Source organism: Macrotis lagotis, chromosome 2 (genome assembly GCF_037893015.1).
Source record: "Macrotis lagotis isolate mMagLag1 chromosome 2, bilby.v1.9.chrom.fasta, whole genome shotgun sequence".
NCBI classification, from domain to species: Eukaryota; Metazoa; Chordata; class Mammalia; order Peramelemorphia; family Peramelidae; genus Macrotis; species Macrotis lagotis.
Genome location: NC_133659.1, coordinates 67,807,666 through 67,831,634, shown reverse-complemented (window position 1 = coordinate 67,831,634; position 23,969 = coordinate 67,807,666). Strand labels below are relative to the sequence as shown.

General features: G+C 35.8%; 1 protein-coding gene across 10 annotated transcripts in view; it reads right to left on the bottom strand.

Moving 5' to 3' along the window:
- RABGAP1L (RAB GTPase activating protein 1 like) overlaps window positions 1-23,969 on the bottom strand; it is a 716,515-nt gene that overhangs the window by 179,496 nt on the left and 513,050 nt on the right. For all 10 annotated transcript variants that reach the window (XM_074222075.1, XM_074222079.1, XM_074222077.1 and 7 more), the window contains one exon: window positions 18,405-18,446. In XM_074222075.1, coding sequence (XP_074078176.1) covers window positions 18,405-18,446 — 42 coding nt within the window. The remainder of the gene's footprint in view (window positions 1-18,404; window positions 18,447-23,969) is intronic.

The window sequence follows — 23,969 nt, the reverse complement described above, 5'->3', positions numbered from 1 at the left end:
TAAGTAAGATGCTTGTGAATGGCACTCTATTTAGTTTTATATTTAGGAGCAGGGAGAAAGAGAAGAGCATACTTAGGTAAGAAAAAAAGATTATGTAGTAGGAAAAATGTGAGGAAAAAGTGGTAAAAGGATGAAAACAATAAAGAACTGATTCAACAAAATGTGTTGAAGTTCATAGATGACTGATATAGTGCTTCTGAACCAAAAATCAAAGAAAATCCAAAGTAGAAGAGATCTTTAGGCAATTCTCAATTAGCTGTATTGCACATCCTTTTTTTTTTTTTTTTTTTTTTGGAAGGCAAATGGGGCCCAAGGCCACACAGCTAAGTAATTATTAAGTGTCTGAGGTCAAATTTGAACCCAGGTACCCCGACTCCTAGGCTGGTGCTCTATCCACTGCACCACCTAGCCGCCCCATTGCACATCTTTTTAAGGATCCATTCTAGAATTTTCACAGGAACCCAGGTCAAGGTTTACAGCTTTTAAAAGACCCTAGTTCTTCTTTCTTTTTGAAAAGAGGGACACTTTCCTTTCCCCAATCACATAGTACCTCCCTGATTGTCCAAGGTCTTTAAAGTAACACTGGAAGTACTTGACAATCTCATCTACTTATTATATCAGGATCTAAGGATTTAGATCATCTGAGCAAATTGACTTGCATTCTGCTGGACCAGTGAGGTAATCTCTTGCTATCTTCTCACTTATATTGGGGATCAACTCCAGACAAATCATTTTTGTTATGTCATTCCAGCATAGAAGTCATTCTATTTGACAGAGGGGGAAAAAAACCAAAATATGAATTTATATTCTTTTTTATTATTATTTAAGGCAATGGGATTAAGTGACTTGCCCAAGGTCACACAGCTAGGCAATTATTAAATGTATGAGGCTGGATTTGAACTCAGGTACTCCTAACTTCGGGTCTGGTGCTCTATCCACTGTGCCACCTAGCTATCTCCAAAATATGAATTTAATAACTGATTTTTCTCTAGTGTTTCACATAGTTCTATCTATCCCTCTAAGCAAAGTTCTATTGATTCTTTAATCTTCCCTTTTCTCTGCAAATAGCTAACAAACAAAAAAAAAATCCAGCACCTTTTTGTTCAACTCAGCTTTCTTCATCAGCTTTGGCTCATTCTAAGCTTTAGGATTTCCAATTATCTTCCACAGGACTAAGCCATGCTTTTATATGCATTCTCTGTTACCTGGTCTGGCTTCTTTTTTCTCTGCATTTCCTTTTAAAGTTTAAATTGGATGGTGGGTTCCCTGTGCATCCACATAAACCTTAACAGATAGATCCAATTTTTTCTCTTCATTGGAATTGTTTCCACTATTTTGTCATCAGTTTTATTCTGGCTTATTTCTCACCTCAACTGGGTCAACTTTGTCTGAAAGACTTTAAGCTGTGGGATCCTGTCAGGGACTGTTGTGTTTGGAAATAGTGTAAATTATCATCACCCGGTGCCTTTGAGAATCAGAACCTTGTTTTACTAAGTGCCATGGGAGAGGGAATGGATTAGGGTCTGGGAAGGATATTAAAGCACTTGTATTCTGGTGAATAAAAAGAATACTTGGAGATCTTGATGGAGTACTTGTTTCCCTTGTCATCCTTGTCTCCCGCCCCTCCAACACTTGCCTGGGGAAGATTGATGGAGTCCAAAAGGGGACTCAATATAAGAGTCCAGGAAAGGGACTCAACATAATGGCACTCATAGGGACTAAACATATGGCACCTATAAAGGGAAAAGAAGGCAGAGTTATCTGAGTAAAGTCCTGTATAGGACACAGCAGACACAAACAAGAGAACCCAGGTGATATCCCAGAGTAGAGGACTCTAGAGAAGGTAAAAGGTTGATGTTACCAGGGGCTGATTTTAACAAAGAGATGTAAAGAGAGAGAAGATAAACAAGTATTCAGCATTAAGGAACCAGCAAAGGAAGTTAGCATTAAGGAAAGCAAAAGTGAGAGAACAAATAATATTTAGCATTGAGGAGTCAGCAGGAAGTAGAGCTTCAGAGGCAGTGTTGCAGGGGATGGAGCTACTTCCTCAGCAGGAGTCCATACCAGAGCCATGAATGGGATGATGAGGAGGACCTGCTTGCTGCTCCTTTTTCTGGCCTGACTGTGCTATGTGCATTAAGCATAATCCAAACCCCTAAACCTACGGGAAACTTTAGAGACTTCTCATGGTTGCTGAGGACCCTGGCAGACCCTGACCTTGATGCTGACTACGAATTTCACTTCAGAAGCCACAACAAGTTTCACTTTCCACCCTACACCTGGCTGTAACTTGTTGCTCTGGTAGCAGAGGGCTGTGAATGGAACACTATCTGCGCTTTCTGTGTTGAGAGCGAAGGTGTCACATGCTATTGGCCAGTTTGTTATGGTGATGACTACAGTTCACCAGGGTCGGCAACTCCAGGTTGTACTGGTGTTAACCGTTTAGGTGATTTCAAATGTTCTCTCTCTCATTCTCTGTTATACCCACCCTCTGCAGAGGGAGGGAGAAGGGAAATCTTCCTTTTTGGAACTTCAAAACTCAAGCTTATGAGTCAGATGGAATGCAGGCTTTGCTACAAGGACAAGACCCCTCCAAAAACAAGGGACCCCTGTGCCTTCTTCCTGGTTTGGGGAGGGGGGTTGGGCAATGACTATTTTTCAATAGGTTATTGATTGGGAAGCTTCATGGTTCAATTGGTTAAGAGAAAAGGGTAAGAGGATTTTTTTCTGGGTTTGGGAAATTTAGATTTTGTCTTTTGAAGGAAGACTGTACTTATGGCTAATATTTTGGTGTGTGTATGTGTGTATTTAAACATCCGTAGGACATTTTACATCTCTCCACTAGTTTGGAGAGGTGGGAAAATGTTTCTATATTCTTAAATCTGGTACTGACCAGGGCTTCAATTCTCAACTTGGTAAATGTGCTTCAAGAGAATTGTTTCTGTGTTTGTGTTAGTGTCTAAAATCTGTGTATTTCAGATCTGAAATCATTAAGTGTTACCTGAGCTAAAAGTTATTCCTCTTAGTTTGGGTTTTGAATTTGATTTCTTTGAAAGGTTTTTTGTTGGCAAGAAAAAACTTTGTAATCTTTGTCTGTTTGTAAATTGGGGATAAAATCAAGGAACTTAGGAATACTGATTTTTATTATTGTTTAATTGACAATTGTGTATACTATTTTTGAACTTGTTTACAACTTCTGTGGCATTCATTATGTAATAATTTTGTTTCAAAAGCAAGAAGGGGAATATGTTAGGGACTGTAGTGTGTGGGAATAGTGTAAATTATCATCACCTGGTGCCTTTGAGCATCAGAACCTTATTTTACTAAGTGCCACGGGAATGGGAGTGGATTAGGGTCTGGAAAGGATATTTAAGCACTGTATTCTGGTGAATAAATAGAGCACTTGGAGATCTTGATAGAGTACTTGGCTTCCTTATCATCCTTGTCTTCTGTCCCTCCAATGCTTGCCTGGGGAAGATTGAGGGAGTCCAGAAGGGGATTCAACAGGATCCAATTTGATTTTCCTTTTTTTTTTCCAGTAATAGTTATTTTTGATGATTAAAATTATTGTAAAAGATTCTATTTTCATAATTCAGGTATTTTTTTATAACAATGTCTATTATTTAGTTTAAAAAATATACTGTTATATTCGTATTAAGTCCCTTACTTTCTCAAACAAAACTGTCATTATTTTATAGGCAGTCTGCAAGCGGGCTATGATTATAGACTCAAAAACCTCAAAAATATAGGCCCTCAATATATTTGGGAATATAGTGAATGCAATAGTTGACTGCTTACTGCAATCATTGCTTACTGCAATAACTTCTGAATTCTCCTGAAGAAAGTTTAAGTTCTCTGGGCATGTTATATAATTCTGGCCTGTTATTCTTGATCCTAAGTCATATTTTCCAATATACTTATTCACTACTTACTCTTCCTATGTTAGTGTTTTCATTAAAATCATTGAGTGTTAAGGTATGTTTTAATTTGGAAAGGCTTACTAAATACTTTGCATTTCTTCTCTACTTCTTCAGATGTTGATATGTAAACTAAATTAACTTCATAGTAAAAATTTTTTTGTTTATGCTTATCATGAATAGTGCACAGGGAAAATGATAAAGGATACTACAAAAAATATTTCTTATTGCATTTGGAAACAAGGTAAAACCACCTCTAACAACTCATTAAGGATCTCTCCAAGGAAAACCTTTGCACCATCTTTCCAATTAGTTAAAATTCTTTTATGATTCCTGCTTCTATAAGGTATCAAAAAATGGCAATGCTGACACTTAGTTTTTCACAATATGTCCATTATAGAATTTTAAATTAGAAGTATCAGAGCACTGGCCCTGGAGTCAGTACTTGAATTCAAACCCGGCCTCAGACACTTAATAATTACCTAGCTGTGTGGCCTTAGGCAAGCCACTTAACCCTATTGCCTTGCCAAAAAAACCTAAAAAAATTAAAAGTATCAAGTGTTTGGGTAAAGGTTTTAGAGATCTTGAAAATGCTGAGACTTTTAGTAGTTATCATTCCCTTTCCCACTATCTAGTTGAAAAATGGATGGCATGATACCATTAGCCTATCAGAAATGAGCCTGACTCTCTGTATTTCCCTTCCTTGCTACACATTTCAATTCCTTCAACAAATCTTAACAAGCTTTGACCAGGTAATTTATCATGGAAAAAACTCAGGCAGTCAGTTAGCATATATTAAGTACCTACTATATGCCACCCACTGGGATCAATGTTGGAGACACAAAGAAAGACTAAAGAATGGCTCCTACTCTCAAGGTCACAGTCTAATAGGGAAACAAAATATAAACAACTATGACTTATATGTATATGCAAATATGTGTCTATATGTACATATATCTGTGTATATATGCATGTGTATGGAACAAAACAGAGAAAAAGAAATACAAGAGAGAAGCACGAGAGAGAATGAGAGCTAGAGAAATGACTGTTTAATCATTTCAGTTGTGTCCAACTCTCTATGACTCCATTTGAGGTTTTCTTGTCAAGGATACTAGAGTCACTTGCCATTTACTTCTCCATTTCATTTTTATAGAGGAAGAACTGAAGCAGAAAGGGTTAAGTGACTTGCCCAGAGTTACAGTTATTAAGTGTCTGAGGTCATATATGAGCCAATAAGGAACTAATAAGGTTTCCTGATTTCAAGCCCAGTGGTCTATCCACTGCATCACCTAGCTGATAAGTATGTGTGCATATATACACATGTGTATATGTATATATGTATTCATATACATATAAGATGAGGAAACTGAAGGTCAGAGAGGCTAAATGATTTGGCTTGCGTTCAGCAGTTAAGTGCTGGATTTGGGATTTGAAGCCAGGTATCTCTTTAGCTTTGTCACATCTTCCTTTCATTGTATCACATTTTCCTTCTGTTTAATTAGTTTACTGTTTAGTAAGCACTTATGAAGTACATAGAACTATGTTAGGTATCCACTAGTTATAGAAATTAATTATAAACCCTAGTCTTGTTCTTCTAGGTAATACAATTTGGGGAGAAAAGACATACACATATATAATCAATGTAGACTTAGAGTATAATGACAAAGTGACAAATTAGAAGGGACTTAGCTCTGCATTTCCTCCCCTCAGAGACAGCAAAAGAAATGTCAAAGATTTTAAAATAACAGAAATCCTTCAAAAAGCAAATTTATAAAACCTAAGCAAACCATACTTCTGACATAATGGAAACATTATGAATGAAAATGGAAAAATGGCAAAAACAATGGAAATACTTTATTGAAATAGCACTGACAATAATTTTAAAAGCTAGAAATGCCCTAATATACAATGAAAGGAATAATAAAACACATTAAAAATTTTTTTAAAGATTAAACAGGAATTAGATAGATCCCCATTTCAGGGGAAATAGAATAAATGAATTTTTAAATATGCTTGGAAAAACAAATAAATGGAATTGAGAGAAGATAGAATTGCTTTTACTAGAGTACAGAATGGCATAAGAAAAAATACATGTGACATTTAAATAACAATAAAAGACACTGTGATAAATTAGCAAGGGAATAGTATGATTAGTCAGCAAATATTTACTAAGTTGCACTGTGCTAAGTAAACAATGATGACAAAGAAAAAGGCAAAAATAGATCCTACCCTCAGGATGCTCACATTTTAAGGAAGGGGAGATAAGATGCAAACTAGATTTATACAAGATAAACTGGAGTAATCTCAGAGAAGATTCTCTATCATTAAGAGGCAGCAGGAAAGGCTTCTCAAAGAAAATGAGAATTTAAAGTGAGATTTCTGAAAATCTAGAAAAACCAGAAGGTAGAGATAAAGAGAGGGAGTATCCTAGGCCCATGAGAAAACCAATGAAAAATGCTCAAAGTCAGGAGATGGAGTGTCTTGTGTGAGGGAAAAAAAAGGAACCAGAGAGGTTGGAGAACAAGATGGGAAGTGAATGGGATAGTAGACAGCTGTGAAAGCTCAGGAAGGTACCAGACTCTCAGAACAGACCTGCAAAGGTCTGATAAGGTTAGAGGAAAACATGAATCTCTTTGTGTTTCTGTTCAGGCAACTGTAGTTTTCTGTCAGCAGCTTTTATGTCTTATAAACAAGGCCAGCACACCATTTTTGCTCCATTATTGGAATTTAATTCTCATGTGATCATATTCCCATTTCTCTCAGTTACTAAAAATTTCTGGCCAGATTGCTTCCTCTTTCACATTCAAGATCCTTTCAGCTTACAACATAAAATCATTAAGGCCCTGAGCACCAATAAAAACTTTTGGTAGAATATATGTTGAAATAAAAATCCTCTATCTGTGTAGTGCCAGAGACACTGAGAATAGCTCTGAGCTGAGACTATCTTCTGTGCGGCTTCAGCCAAGAGAATCTCCATTTTTTTTTCTTTTATCTCCTCAAAGGCTAGATCTCTCTGTCAATGTGTAATTATATCCATAGAACATTTTCACCATGGTGAAGAAAATGAATGAATAATCATTTATTGAGCACTTTCTTCATGTCAAGCACTGAGAAATAAATATAAAAGAAAAGAAAGGAGTCCCTGACCTCAAGGATCTTCCATTCTAATGGAGAAAAGATAACACTCAGAAGGGAAAGTTGGCCAGGGAAGGTTCTCTGGTCTGGAACTTTTACAGGAATATGAGTGAGGCTATAGGAGAAGAGACTGAGAGAGAGGGAAGGAAGGAGGTGGGGACAAAGAGAGAGAGAAAGAGACAGACAGACAAGGAGAGGGAGGAGGGAGAGAGAGAGAGAGAGAGAGAGAGAGAGAGAGAGAGAAAGAAAAAGAAAAAGAGAGAGAGAGAAAGAAAAAGAGAGAGAGAGAGAGAGAGAGAAAGAAAAAGAAAGAGCGCGAGAGAGAGAGAGAGAGAGAGAGAGAGAGAGAGAGAAAGAAAGAAGGAGGAACAAGGAAAGATGGTAAGATGGTCCCTGACCTCAAGGAGCTTACAATCAGATGGAGGAAGACAATATAAGCAAGAAAGTCAAAGGTGGGACAAAAGGGGAACCTGAGTCATCTGGAGAAATCCATCTGCTAGCAAAATCAAAGTAAAAAAAAGCTATAAATTGAAAAACCACTAATCTTGAGCACCATTAGTAATTGTCTCTAATTTAGTACACAAGTGTTAGCTTGTAAACTTAACACAAATGTAACAGTAAAAAGACTGTGAGAAATATTCTTTGTAACTATTTTTTTTTTTTTGCAAGGCAATGGGGTTAAGTGGCTTGCCCAAGGCCACACAGCTAGGTAGTTATTAAATGTCTGAGGCTGCATTTGAACTCAGGTACTCCTGATTCCAGGGCTGATGCTCTACCCACTGGGCCACCTAGCCAGGGCTCTTTGTAACTATTAAAGTGCTACTTGATTCTTATTTTGTCTCCTACTTCTGCTACTTACTGTCAACCTCAGCCCCAAAAGATGTATCTTTAACATAATAATACCTATATTATCCTTGTTTTCCTAAGTCTTTCTGGCCAGTAAAATATAAATCTTTAAGGAAAGGAATTTCCTGGTTGTCTTTATATATCCAGTGCCTAGCACTACACTCTTTCTTCCTTCTTTCTTTCTTCCCTCCTTCTTTCTTTTTTCCCTTCCTTTCTTCTTTTCTTCTTTTGGGAGGTGGTAGAGTGAGAAGGATGGGTCTAGACCTTGATTTCCTCCAGGGTCAGGATTTAGTAGTAAGGAAACTCCTTTTATCAAAGACTTACAATTATGCTGCATCTTCTGGTACAGATGGTTTGCCCTGGGGCTGCCCACCTCAGTGGTAAGTGGTTTGCCTGGCTAGTATGGGTCAAAAGCAAATCATATTTTGAGGTTTTATAGGAGTCTTTGTATTATAATTGAAATCATATTTTCCAAACTCTAAATCTGAGCTGAATTGAATTGAATGAGAAAAATACTAGATAGTCCAATATCCAGGAAAGGTACAAGGAAAATAAATAGTCTATCATCTTGACCAATAAGAAGAGAGTCTCATAACCAATGGACTTTTGAGATAGGGGCTACATATGAACACTATTATGTCTTTTTTTTTTTTAGGTTTTTGCAAGGCAAATGGGGTTAAGTGGCTTGCCCAAGGCCACACAACTAGGTAATTATTAAGTGTCTGAGACTGGATTTGAACCCAGGTACTCTTGACTCCAGGGCCCATGCTTTATCCACTGCGCCACCTAGCCACCCCTATTATGTCTTTACTGCTATATTTTCACTAGATTTTGAGTTAAATTAAGATGAGATATAAGTCCAAACTTAAAAGTCTGAGACAAGAAATATAATCTCAAAAAGGGGGTTATTTATCCTCCAATATTGTGACTATCAGATTTAAAAAGAAATTGTCTGTTTTTTTTAAAAGACTTGCATTATTAGTATGTATATTGTTCTATTGTCTTAAATAAAATTTCAATAGAAAAACACATTTAAAGATATTTTTTCCATTCGTGCACATGCTATTTTATGAAATTCCAAGGAAAGTTAATTGAGTTTGCTGTAAAAATATGAATCATTGTCATTTAGACCTGTCAGACAAATTCTCCTTAGACAAAAAGTTAGCAAACAGGTCAGACAGAATGGCAGTAAGGGACTGGTTTTGTTTTGTTGGTCTTTGGGAAAACCTAAGTTGAATGTTAGTACATTCTAGGGAGCCTATATCATCATGTGTCTCAAATAATACCTTTTAAAATGTTTCGGTTGAGTTTCCCACATTTGGCTAAAATGTTGTGACACAATGTATTAATTTTCATCAAGCATTACTGACCCCATCAGCATTTTAGGTATGAAGTCTCTCTCATTATGGGAGGCATACTAGTAAGAATTATAGAAAAAAACATATTAAAAGATTGAATTCTTCAGGGTTATCTCCCAACAAAGTCTCTGGATGGTGCCTCTTTTGCAATCCTATGACTGACATAGAGTGGTCAGTCATAGGAGAACAGTGTTTGACAATGCACAGAATAGGATCTGGGCATAATGACATGTTTAGATTATAGAAACACTGATTCTTTGTTAGGAATTGGCAATATTCTAGACAGGGACTGTTTAAGCTTTATAATCTTTTTTTTTTTTTACTGGCATGTTGACATTATTAATCCTGGACTTGAGAGATTGATTCATAAAGGTGGCAGTGGCTATCACCTATTTTTGCTGCTCTCTGGAATCTTTTATTTGGAAGGCAGATAGATCAATAATTTAGCCCACAGAGTCCTCAATAATTAGAGGAGAGACTTTCCTTCCATCCAAAGTAGGGCTTTAGAGCAGATTTGTGGAACAGATGCTAACTCCATCAGGCCAGTATTAGGAGACAGCTCTCGAGATTTGTGATTAGAGTCTTGGTATGTGTGTGAACTTCCGATAAGGATAATTATAATACACAGACTCCTATATGACTATGTTATAAAACCTCAAAGATTCAGGAACAAAAGAATAATGTGTTAATTAATTTAAAAGAAATTTGTTAAAAGTTTTTAAAGTGCTTAAAATATTTGGCTACCTTCTCTCAAGTAACTTAAACACCACACCTCTCCTACCCCCATTTAAATGTTTTATTTCATTGCTTAGCAAACCAGTTTAATCTAAATCTGTGACTTTATGAGAAGAAATTCCAGTGTGGAAACTCTTTCCAATGATACAGGTAAGTTACTACTCTAATTTATATATTTTTAGTAGCTGGTACAATGTTGGCACTAAAGGCTTGAAAATTGATTAAATGGGTTACCTAATTTTTCTAGGTTCAGACTGGTTCATGCTTACAGCAGTTGTATTTGTTAAAAGAAAAATCTTTTCAACTTCCAGCACATTATTCTAATCTACTGGCAGCTACATAGTGCTGTGGATAAAGCAATGGACCTGGATTCAGGAATAACTAAATTCAAAGCCAATACATTTTTCACCACAATTATATATTTTCAGTCAATCAACAAATACATATTAAGCATTTATTATGTTCCAGGAATCCTGCTAAGCTTGGGGTTACAAAACAAAAAAAAATTAAAACGTAGTCCCTGCCCTCTGGGACCCATTCTAATAGGAGAAACCACATGCAAAAAAAAAAAAAGCCCATACAAGATTTATATAGTATCAGTGAAAAATAGCCTGAGAGAATAGAAATAGGAGAGAATGTAGAGGGAAGCAGGGACGGACCTGGAGAGGGCTCCTACAAAAGATGCAATCTGTGTCAAGTCTTGAAGGAAATCTTTTATCCTACATTAGAATATCCATAATGACTGACTTCATATCATATATGCTTTCAAATTACAAGTTTCCTAAATCCTGAATCAGTGGAATCAGTCAAATGAATGAAATTTTATTGTGCTGATTTGATTCATGCTTTCTGAGATCAGTAACACCTGGCTGACCACTTGGAATAGAAAGGCAGTGACCACTTTATTATCTCTGAGTTTTCCGAATTTCTTGGGTGAATTAACAATGGAAAAATTTGAAAAAGTAAAAAAATGATATAGAGGATCCCAAAAGTCTTATGATACACAGACTCTTATATGTCTATGCTATAAAATCTCAAAGATTCAGGACAAGAGAATAATGTGTTGATCAAATTATAAGCAAATATATAGGGAATGTAACTTTCAGAGAAAATTCTGTTAGAAACACATAATCTATGTGTCTCTAAAATTTCCTGATGAGACAACACTACTAAGATTATTTTTTATTCTTCATAGTTTGGTAGTAAAAAATAAATCAGAGGAAAACAAAAGAATAACTAAGCAGGTGGGTAGAAAGTAGGACATAAAATAAAATACTGATTGAATAGTTAGCCAAGTTAGGAAAAACTGAGTATAAGGGAAGAAATGTTGAAATGTTTTTCCTCGATCCAAAGGCCTAGAAGGTTTGGCTTTCACATCCAAGAGCTGGATAATACTGCCACCAACTGAGCAACAGATAGTCCTTCATGAGAATGATAAAACTCATGGAATTCTGTAAAAAAGCAGATTGGAAGACTGAGAGATTCTATAGAGCTAGTTGCTGATCTTTGGAACTTTGATTTTTATTTTAGAAATGTAAATTAAAAATAATCCAGACTAGGAGTACTGAGATCACTGTGATTAATTAACTATTAATACAGAAATTGAAGCTAATGGCTTAGGTCAACAAAATTTGAAAGTACAAAGCTTAAATTCAAAAACTAAACCAAACAAAACCCCAGCAATTATTTCTCCAGTTAATTTTTTCAGCTTTTAGTACTTAAATGTCTTCCCTGGGGTCTGAGAGGCATACTAGTAAGAATTACAGAAAAAAAAAAACCATTAAAAGATTGATTTTTTTTCTGTTATGATCAACTCCTCAAGAGAACAGAACTTGTCCTTTTATGAATATCCTTCCCTATATCAACAGAAAGAAGAGATCTGAAGCTACCTTGTGAAAACATAGCTTTCCTTTTAAGTGCGTGATCCCGCTCCAAAAGAGGAGCTTGTCATTCTTAACCAAAAGAACACTTTCTTCTCTACAGTGCTAGGTCTGAGGTCAGGAAGACCTGACCCTTGGTAGGTCACTAAACCTGTGTGCCAAGGTTTTCTCACATATAAAAGGGAGGTAAGAAAAGTACTCACCTTCCCAGAGTTGCAGTGATAACACCACATAATATTTTTAAAGTTTCCTACAATCCTTAAAATACTATATTATATAAATAAATGTTATTTATTATTATTGTAATTTTTCCTTCCCAGAAATATATAGTATATGATAGAGTCTTGGGCTGCAGAATTATTTTTGAAGTTCATTTAATCCTTATATTCTAAATGAGATTAATTACTAAGTTAACAAGGTAAGTACTAGCATATCTTCTTTGATCTTACATACATACATAAAATCAATCAGTAAAAGTTTATTAAAATTCTAACTGTGGTAGGCAACATTCTAAATGTTGGGGCAGGATATTGAAGGTTATATGGGGCTGGCATTTGTGAAAAGAGCATTTTTGTGAAGGGGCATTTGTGAAAAGAGCAAACAAATGGATTTGAAAGTAAGTTTTTCAAAAATATATATATATATGTATATGTATATACACATACATATATATGTTGAAAGAGGGTGAAGAAGAGATTAAGGAAATGTAAATACATGATAAGAGAATACAGTAAGTCTAGGGAAAAATAGTATGGCAGCTATTGTTTTACTGGGGGTCAAAATTATAGAAGTAAACTGTGATTCCTGTTGGGGGCATCTCACAATGCTGAGGTTAAGAGGATGATTAAACGAACATACCAGTGACACTTAGGGGGCAAAGCTTGACTGAGGAGAGGTGTATTCATGTTCAAACATTTAGGCACTGACTGAAACCAGAAGCAATACAAAATTAATTCTTCAGAGATATAATGTTTCTTCTTTTTTGAAAGGGCAGAAAAGATGATCAGAACATCTCTTCATATCATGCTTATCCAAGTGAGAAGATAATAACTAACTAGTAAAGACTGAGAGTGGAATTAATAAAAAAGAAAAGAAAAAGAAAAAACTGAGCAAGCAGATTATGTAACCATTTTTTTTAAACTGAAGTCCTACTTTAATGCTCATTTTGGGATGGAGGTGACCCCAGGTTCTTGAAGGCAGTGTCAGCAAAGTATAAACTCTGGACATTTTACTCACCTAGAAAGGCTCTGAGTTAAGGTTCAGTGAGTAGTCTACAGTCTAAGGATCAGCCTAGTAAAAGTCGGAAGTTCATCACATAGGCAGTGATAGATTTTTTTTGGGGGGGGGGGGAGTTGGGGATGAGGGTTCACAATGTTACATGATAACTTTAATACATTAAGGCATGTAATGATTACAGCCTGTGTTGGTCGAAGGAGTACCCATGCCAAGGAAGTCACAGTTCTTTTTAAGCATTTGAAGAAGAGTTGCTACAGGTATCTAGTGAATGGAAGGAATAATTATGTACTCACTATGTGCTAGCCACCACACTAAGTGTTTTGATTAATATAAGCAACGCCCCCCCCAATAAAAACCAAAACCAAAAAAACTGTGCCTGCCCCCCAAGGAGATTACATTCTAATGGGAGGAAGGCTATACCCAGAAGAGGGTGAAAAAGTGAAAGTGGGGGTGGGGGGGAAGGCTCAGAAGCAGAGCCAGAAAAGTGAAAAAATGAGTCTGGCTGGCTTAGGTATTACCTCAAATGGACACCCCAGGAGCATCTCATCAAATGGAATAGGGGAGTTACAGGGGAAGAAGGTTCTATCAGAGCTGCTGGAAGAGGTGGAGATGTCCAAAGAACTAGGAGTAGAGCTGAGAAGAAGAGTGAAAGAGAAGTTTCTCTTTTTCTTTTTAAACATAAGTGATTTTCTTTTTTTTTTTCTTTTTTTTTTAGGTTTTTGCAAGGCAAACAGGGTTAGGTGGCTTGACCAAGGCCACGCGGCTAGGTAATTATTAAGAGTCTGAGACCGGATTTGAACCCAGGTACTCCTGACTCCAGGGCCGGTGCTTTATCCACTACGCCACCTAGCCGCCCCAGTGATTTCCTTTTATGGATGGATCTAAACAGTCAGGACTACAAATTAGAAATGTCTACATTTTTGCATGAGCAAAAAGCCAATTCCCTGAAAATAAATGAAAGGCTGACTCACACTCTATGAAAGTTGTAAAAACAAAGCAATCATCATTTTTCACTAAATGTCAGAACAGATCCCCAAAAAGACTAAGTAGATTTTTCGGGCTATGGAGTGAGAAGGGTAGTGTGGATATAAAGAAAAGAAGCTCAAAGGGTTGAAACCTTATGAAACAAAATTAAATGTCAGGGTCTGCTGTATCTATGTAAGGCAGATGATTCCTAGGTTTATAAATAAACTAATGTACCACAGAATCCTGATTCATATATTTCTATATGGGACACTGAGAGAAAAAAAAGAGTAAATGATTTCTCAATTTAATTACTAAGTAAAGATAAATGTGTGTATATGTATGCACCCATTTGTATGGTATCCACAACAACTCTCAAATTCTCCCCCTTCTCTCCAATGAAAAGGCCATCAGTCAAGTTCAGGCCTTTAGCATTGCTTGCCTGGATTACTTTTGATAGCTTTCTTCTTTTTTTTTTTTTAAAAACTATTTTATTTTAGTTATTTTTTTTTGTCCTTTTGCAAGGCATCAAGATTAAGTGACTTGCCCTCAGTTTGGCATTTGGAGTCCTCAATCTAACTTCAGTCTACCTTTCCAGACTCACTTCACCTTGACCTGCTTTAGGTATACTCTAGCCAAACAGAGCAGCATGCTTTTCCCCAAAATTAACATTCCCTTTCTCATTTGATTGACTCCTCTTCATTTCCCCAAGACTTTCAGATATTATAGAGGGGATACATTTTAAACTCTGAATTTTGTTGCTCTCTTTGAAATACACACAATAACTCTATGAAGAATGAGGTATATTATTATCTTCACTGAGCAGATGAGAAGACTTGGACTAAATGACTTGTCCAAGGTCACACAGCAATTAACTATAGAATAAGAATCAGAAGGAGCTATCTAGAAGTTTCTGTGTTCTTCTACTGACAAGTAAAAGGAGACTTGGAAATTAACCTTTCCGCTTTCTCTTACAGTCACACAAGAAGTCATCTACTCCATTTTGAAGAACCCATCTACCAATCAAAGTGAACCGACTCTTGCATGCATTATAATCCAGTATAGTATAATTCCTCATCAACAGCTCTCTGATGCCTCATGATGGAATGGTGAGGTTCTCAAGGGCTATGCCAGCAGAACCCAACCTCTGGCAGATCTTACTAACTTGAAAGGCTCTCAGAACAAGTCTGTCCATATCTTTCCATCTGTTGTTTTATCAGTTTAGATACTAGGGTCATTCCTAGAATGGCAATTCTCAAATAGCTATACCTTGTTTTTGTTTTTCAGATACATCAAATCATTAAACAATCTAAGATGTCACAGAAGGGTCATAATACTGAACAGATTACATAAACTGAACAATTACAGCTCCTTAAATTGTTAATCGTTGTATACATATTGAACACATATGTTATGCTTAAAAATTACTTAGGCTGCAATATTTAGTGATCTAACAAATAAAAATCAAATTTGCTCAATTCTGCCAGTTTCTTATTTTTTTTTTTTAGGTTTCTGCAAGGCAAATGGGTTTAAGTGGCTTGCCCAAGGCCACATAGCTAGGTAATTATTAAGTGTCTGAGACCAGATTTGAACCCAGGTGCTCCTGACTCCAGGGCTGGTGCTTTATCCACCTAGCTGCCCCCTTATTTTTCTTTTAAAAGGAAAACTCAGTAGTCAAAGTGTGTGTGTGTGTGTGTGTGTATACATTTATATACATATATATGTGTGTGTGTGAGTAAATATATATATGTATATAGATATATGCATATATATGCATACTTAATCCCCCCAGGGGCACTTAATATATCTTAAAAGATGCTAACTCTTTATGCCACCTACTTCACTGAATCATCCTTACTCATTTTATCACAGCTTCTTCCTTACTTGACAGACTCAACGCCCATCATGGGATTCAAGCACTTTATAAAAAGTAGGCACCTTTAAACAATACTATTCTAAGTCAACCAGTCTTATCAGAATGATATTCCTACTTTCTTTTTTTCTCTAGCAAGAAATATGTTCTCCCCAAATGCAAAAAAATAGAACAGAACAGCACTGTAACCTGTTTATGAAAATGTGACCAAGGAATAGCCCCTATACCCACAGATTTGACACTTAAAAAAAAAACAAGATGTATCACTTCCAAGATGTATGACCTTGAGTATATAATTTCACTCTTCTAGGCCTCAGTTTTCCTAATCTGTAAAATGAAGAGATTAAACTAAGTGATCTTTGAGGTCTTTTCCATCTCTAAATCAACAATCCTATTACTATAGTTCAGATATTCTTTGAATCACATATAATCTGTGAATTATTTGGGAGACATGCTTCTGGATGAAGATTGGTCTAAGAGTTCTATTCATGGCTACAGTTAACTTATGTAGGATGTCTTATGTAGGATATGATGTATTTCCACATACACTATATTCTAAGTCTGGCCTGCACCGGGATTCTGTTCACCCCTGTACTTGCATATCCTTTTTCTCTATAGAGCCAAGGAAACCTTGGACATGTCTATGCATTTCTTGCCAGCCCTGTAAACTTTATTCCTGTATTTACAAGCAGGAGAAGACAACCCCAAAGCCAACCTCAGGAACCCATGAGAATACAACCCTCTAACACCCACCATAAGACTCTGTATTCAGTAGAACTTTCCTGAGAGGAGGCACAGCAGAGAGAAGAGCATGCTGGAAGGTAATACGGATTCAAATCCCACATTGACCTTCACTGTAAGGATTGATCATGGACAAGACACCTATAACTTCAAAGGGTATCAGTTTCTTCATCTGTGAGATAGGAATAATAATACCCACATCACCTATTTCACTTCCAAATGAAATAATTTATACTGTGGAGTGTTATAAAAGCCAACTATTATAAACTCCAGGATTCTTAATATCACACTATCTCAGTACAAGAAAAAGAATGTATTCTTCTTACATTTTAGTTAGCTTATTTTTTAGTCTTTTCTTATTCCTTCAAGTCTCCCTTTACCACTAAGCTTCTTATAATAGGTATGTAAATCATAAATCCCACCTTCCTCCTCTACTCCCAACCCTCCAGGAGGAAGAAGAATGGGAATATTTAGTGAAATTCAAAGGCTACCAGGTTGGAAGCAAGGTGATGATTTTTTCAGTCAAAGTTCATTTACCAAATTGTAAAGTTGTAAAAAGGGCTAACACTCTCAGTTGGTGAAGGAAGGATCGCCTGTGACAAAATTTCAGATCTCTGAAATAAGTGTGAAGTATTTTGGATGAGAAAATACCATGAGCATTATCATTTTTAAAAAATAAACAAAATGAACATTATCATTTTTACAATGAATCCCTACTCCCACCTCCCCTCCCTGCAATCCATATCTCTTAGAACACTAGGGTTCTGAGAAAAAGTATGGAAAATTCTTATGTAAAGAGATTCCATGAAATCTCTTCTGTCCAGTATCTACAGAATACTCTCCAAACTGGTCCTTAACAGAGAGGAGAAAGTTAGTGAAAAATGATACTACTAAATCATCATTTTCTTTCAAGTATGCCAGTGGTGCTTTGAAGAGATACTTCTTGGATATCAATTTTGTATATTATGAGGTTGACCAGCTAACTGGGAGCTTAGAAGTCATCACTATTTTGTCCTTTAATAAAAGCCCTTTAATAATATTAAGGATAATGATAAATTAACAAATATATTGCCCTTTAAGGTTTGCAAAGTGTTTTATATCCATTGTCTCATTTAGTTTTTCCCAACAACCCTGTGAGGGAGGTGTTACTATTATTCCCATTTTTTCAGTTAAGAAAATTAAGACTGAGGGAAATCAAGTGACTTGTTTATCTTCAGAAAGTTGATAAATGTGTGAAATGGATAAACTCAAGTCTCCTTGACTCAAAGGCCACAGCTATATAACTTAGGGCACCTAGCAAATGGTAAAAGGTTAAAAACTGCTTAGGCTCTTTCCTTTAACCTCATAGCAAATGTCTTGTTTAATCAAGCGCATTAGTACTATATGAATCTGAAGGTTACAATTCCAAAATGTTATTATAATTGAATTCTACTTTCTCCTAATTATTCCAGTAAGTAGGGAAACAACTTCAAATTGAACTGAAGAAAGCCCTGGCATCTCTATAAGGATTTCACACATCACTTTCCAAATTCCCACCTGCAAATGATTCACAAATATAACAATAATCCTAAAGGGAAGACAACAGCAACAACAACAACCCCGAGATTTTACTTTTTTCTCTAACCCTGTGTTCTAGAAAATAAAATTCATATTATGGCATTCTAGTCTTATAGAAAGGCCAAAAATTCATACAGTTATTAAAATTCAAAGAGAGACTTACCTTTAAGAGAGCCAAAGCTACATGGAAGATTATGTTGAGACCCTGAAAAAGAAAAGAAATTGTTATATTTAGTATTAATTTAATCATCTTTCCTGTATTTTGCTAAAATTCCAAATAATTAGATTCATAATTAAATCCCTCTATGAAAACTGGGGCTCTTTACACAACACACACACACACACACACACACACACACACACACACACACACACACAGAGCGTTTCTTTTATCTTCATATAAACTGTTATTATATCAAGGTATCATATTTTATCAAATTTGTGGGTTGTTTTTCACAGTCTGCCACATGATAAAAGTCTTGCCCAGCATGACAGATCTGTTTTTGGGAAAGCCTAAATACAGAAAGATATATTTCTAAATATCAAGATTTAATGCAATGGAACCTTTAACCTCTAATTATGAGATGAAAATTCCTATCTCTGCCAAGGAAGACTTAATGGGGGCACTCTAACGGATTCTCTAGTTAGCAGAAAACTAAGGACATTGCTGTTGATGGCTCCTCATCTCCAAGCTACAATACAAGTACCCAAAAGATCTTATATTTATTTTGTTTATATTTCCTCCTCTAAAATGTGTAAGTTTTTAATCAGGCACAATTTTGAGATATCTGTGATGGAGAATACCATCTGTAACCAGACAAAGAGTTGTGGAGTTTGAACAAAGACCAATGACTATTACCTTTAATTTAAAAAAAAAAACTGTTATCTTGTTATGTAATTTTGCTATCTCTTATACTTTATTTTTCTTCCTTAAGGATATGATTTCTCTCTCATCACATTCAACTTAGATCAATGTATACCATGGAAACAATGTAAAGGCTATCAGACTAGGGGGTGGGGGGAGGGAAGTGAGATTAAGGGAAAAACTGTAAAATTCAAAATAAATAAATTTAAAAGTTTAAAAAAATCTAAGTTTTTTTAGGGGTAGGGAGTTTCATGTTTTTCTTGTGCCTAGCACCTGAAAACCAATAAAGGTTGATTGACTGTATGAAAGAGTATCTTTATTGGATATGTCCAACACTCTTTCCCTCTTCTCATAACTGCTTCTATGTCAAAGTAATAGAGAACTAACTTAAACTGTCAGTTTCTTCTCTTCTTCCCTTGATTTTAAAATGAAATAGTAAAAATGTAAATTTTCATGTAAAAAAAGTTTCCTAAACAAAATCTTAAAATCATGCAAAATACTTTTATGGAAAATAAATGAAAGCATGAGAAGTCATATTGAATCTAAATATAATGACTCAATTCAGTCCATTGGAGTTTGAAGAATAATTAAAGTTATTAAGCTACAAAGGCAGGGAACATTCATGGAAATATTTACAAAGTCAGTGTTCAGTCCAACGCAAGCCAATCTAAAAGTGTCATCAATAATAAAATGGGATTCTTTAAGACTTTCATTCTTGATAAGTTCTTTCCCTGGAAAGTTGTCCAGAACTTTATTTCTTTCTCTTAAACTTTAACCTTCTAAGTCAGGGTACCTAGGTGGCACAGTGGATAGAACACTGGGCTTGGAGTCAGGAAGAATCATCTTCTGGTTTCAGACATTAGACCCCAGGCAAGTCACTTAACCTTGTTTGTCTCAGTTTCCTCATCTATAACAATGAGCTGGAGAATGAAATGGCAAACCACTCCAGTTTATTTTTTCAAAAGAGCTGGACAGACTGAAACAACTCAACAACAGTAAAAATCTTTTAAGTCAATCTGAGCCAGAGTACTTTGTATCAGAATACTATCACAACAGATCATTTATTTAGAAATAAGGCCTTTTGGGCATACAGGTAAAGTCAAATCAACCAACATTTATAATGAACATACTATATGTATCCAACATAATCAAGAACCAGACCCTGGCACATTTTACCACCAATGGTCCTCCCTCAGAATCTACTGTTTTTATTTCATATGCAATTCAAATAAGCACAATTATGTGGTTTCCCAGGACATAGTGAATTAGAAAGGAATAAGGGTGGGAAGACGAGGGAAGGAAAGATCTTGGTGGCCATGTCCCACTGCCTTTTGAGTCATTCAAACTACCAGAAATAAGAAGTTAAATTTCATAAGGGAGAAGATAGAAAAAATATAAAAAGCACATCCTAGAACTTTGAAACAAACATTTGGGGTTGGGTAAATAATAATAAGTTTATGTGTTTAGCATATGGAAATTTATAAAGCAAGTTTCTTATAACAATCCAGTGAAGTAAGGTTGCAAATATTTCTTCTATTTTGCAGATGAGAGAATTGAGACTCAGAGAAGTTATGGACGACAGCAAGGATACACATTTGGTGTCAGAGCTGAGATTTGAATGCAAGTCTCTTTCCATTACACATAACCAAAGTTTCCTTAGGCAATCACTGTAACTGCGATCCCATTGGTGTAGCTATTTCTACTATAAATGAAGAGTAAAATCTTCCATAGTTCTTCTGTGATATTTTCATTCAGATCTTTCAGTGAAAGAACCATGTCCTCTGTAAAAATACCATTCAATGTACTAGAGGGAGGCTTTTTTTCTTAGGAAGCTGATGCAGCAGTTGGAATGGCCATTCTATGGAAGAAAGTAGTAAAGTGTTTCTTTCTGCTAAAATGCTTAAAATAATTGGGGGAGCATTTATATGAGCATTTGGAAAACATATTTGTTTTAAATTTTTCAATGGCCATAAATTCATAATATTAAGATAATTTTAGAGTCACATATGAAGAAATGCCTTATGAAAGAGGGATAGATTTGTTCTGCTTGGTCAGAAAGAGGAGAATGCTGATCATTAAGCAGAAGTTACAGGAAGGGAAATTTTGAACATACAATATCCAAAAATGGAACAGGCTGTTTCAGAACCTCATGAATTCTCAAACACTAGAGATCTCTAAAAAGTAAATGTACTGTCACTGTCTAGGGGTGCTATAGAAGGGAGTCACAATTTTATTAGTGGCTGACCTTTAGCACTGATCCCTGCCAACTCTAAGATTCTAATTCATCAGATCCAGGAATGGTCAGCAAGTAGGTAGAATAATTATCGAAGAAAGTCACTATTCAATTTTAATATGTTAAATTCAGAGATATCCTGGTTATTACATCAAGTGTAATATTGCCAATAAATTTGTGAAGAAAATATTATCAAACAATGAATCCCCTTCATATTTGGCGGTAAAGTTCTAATGATTTGCTTTGTCTTAAAGGTGGGCATTAACTGAATTCTGCCTCTCTCCTTGTCAACCTAGAAAGCAAGAATGGGAACATGTAGGAATTTCCCTCAAATCAATGTTTTTTCCCTAAAAGTTTCCCCTTTATAACATCCCAACTAAAAAACCCATTATACTTTGCCAAGTTCTTTCAATTTTATTGTGTCCATCCTGAATTCCTACAAGGAGAAAAAAGTTTTGTGGGTTTTTTTATTTGGTATTTTATTTTACTTATTCCAATTATATGCAAAGATAGTTTTTAATATTCATCTTTTTTGAAATCTTTTGAATTCCACATTTTTCTACCTCCTTCTCTTCCCTCCCCTATTTCCCCATGACAGTGAGCAATCTAATATACGTATAGGGATATGTACGTATACACACACACACACACACACACACAGGCAATCATGTTTTTTTTTCTTTTTTTAGTTTTTGCAGGGCAATGGAGTTAAGCAACTTGCTCAAGGTCACATAGCTAGGTAATTATTAAGTGTGTCTGAGGTCCGATTTGAACTCAGGTCCTCCTGACTCCAGAGCCGGTGCTCTATCCACTGTGTGACCTAACTGCCCCTAGAATCAAATTTAATATGTTTCCATATTAGTTATGTTGTGAAAGAACAATCAGAACTAAAGGGGGAAAACCACAGTGATGTAAGGAAAAGATATAGAAAATTATGATTGTAACAGAAACAAAATTTGCAATCTTAAAGATGTTGAATCTTGTTACATTGGGTCTTGAGATGTAAAACAACTACGATTGTTTCATTGTTTAATATAAAATTTGTATCCTGATCTCCTTAGGCTTCACCCTCTACCTAATTCCCAATCCATAAGAGAGGAGGGAATTCAGCTTTTGCCCTCTGGATAAGGGGCAGGAAGATAAAAATCTTGGTGGGACATCCACTCAAGGCCAGTCTTCTCTGACTCACTGGCCCAGTCAGCTCTACTTGACTGTTCTTTTGTCTCTGTCTCTCTTGACCTATCATTTCTTTATATGTTGCAATTTCTTTTAGTAAATTTTTATTTTCTTTCCAACCTTGCTTTCCTGAGTCTGAATAATGATTCCTCATAGGCTGAACTGAACTCAAGTACCCAGTGGCTACAATGGGAAAAAAAAAAAGACGTTAAAGTTTTAAAAAGTAAAAATAATATGCTTTGTTCTACATTCAGACAGCATAGTTTTTGTTTTGGGATGTGGATAGTATTGTCCATCACAAGTCTTTCAGAATTGTCCTTGATCAATGAACTACTAAGAGGAGCTAAGTCCATCATAATTGATCATCATACAATATAGAGAGGAAAGTTTTAAGGTAATCTTGAGGAGATGATGGCACACTGGATGTTAAAATCTGGGTAAATATCTGTGTATTTCAAATAAAGCCTAATCAATCTCAGTAAAGGATTACTGGTATGTTCAAATGCCATATTCTTTTTCAAGAGGAGAAATTTGGTGATATTCCCTAGGACTTCTAAAATATATAAGTTCCAATAGGGTCACTAAAGTGAGAATTTTAGATAAGAGCATACTTCATTCTTATAACTTTGCTAATACTATGGCCACCATCCTATAATCTTCTATTCAACAAAATATTTAATATTGTACCTAATGTGTTCAAAGAAATATGCCAGGAAATGGATGAGATACATGATGTATGATTCGTACCCTCTTGGAACTTAAGGGCCGTGAAGGAGAGGATCCAGACAGATATAACTAAGTATAATACTAAATAGCTGCACTGGAAAGATGAGAGTAAAGTCCAAGTGACCAATAGGGAAAAGGTCATTACTGACTAGGGAGAATCATGGAAAGCTTCCTCAAAAATGTATCACTTAAGAGTCTGATTTTAAAAGATAAGTAGAAAAGAAATAAATGGGGGGGGGCAAAGTCAAGAAGTTTCCAGACACAGCACATAACAGTATATATCTAGGGAATTTTAATTTTTTTAATTTTTTTTTTTTTAGTTTTTTGCAAGGCAAACTGGGGCTAAGTGGCTTGCCCAAGGCCACACAACTAGGTAATTATTAAGTGTCTGAGGTTGGATTTGAACTCAGGTACTCCTGACTCCAGGGCTGGTGGCTCTATCCGCTGCGCCACCAAGCCACTCAGAGAATTTTAATTTTTAAGGTAAATATTTACTTTAAATATCAAATGCTATGCTCCCTTAAATGTTTCATATACCATATTATATATAATCATGATGAAAATGCTTTTTAAATGACAGCAAGGTACACAGTGGATAGAGTGAAGGCCTGGAATAAGGAAGACTCCAACTGAGATCATAAAGAGTTGGACAGGACTGAAACAATAATGACAACAAGAGATGGTCAAAGTTAGACCAATTACTGATTATCCTCAGAGGCCTTCTTAAC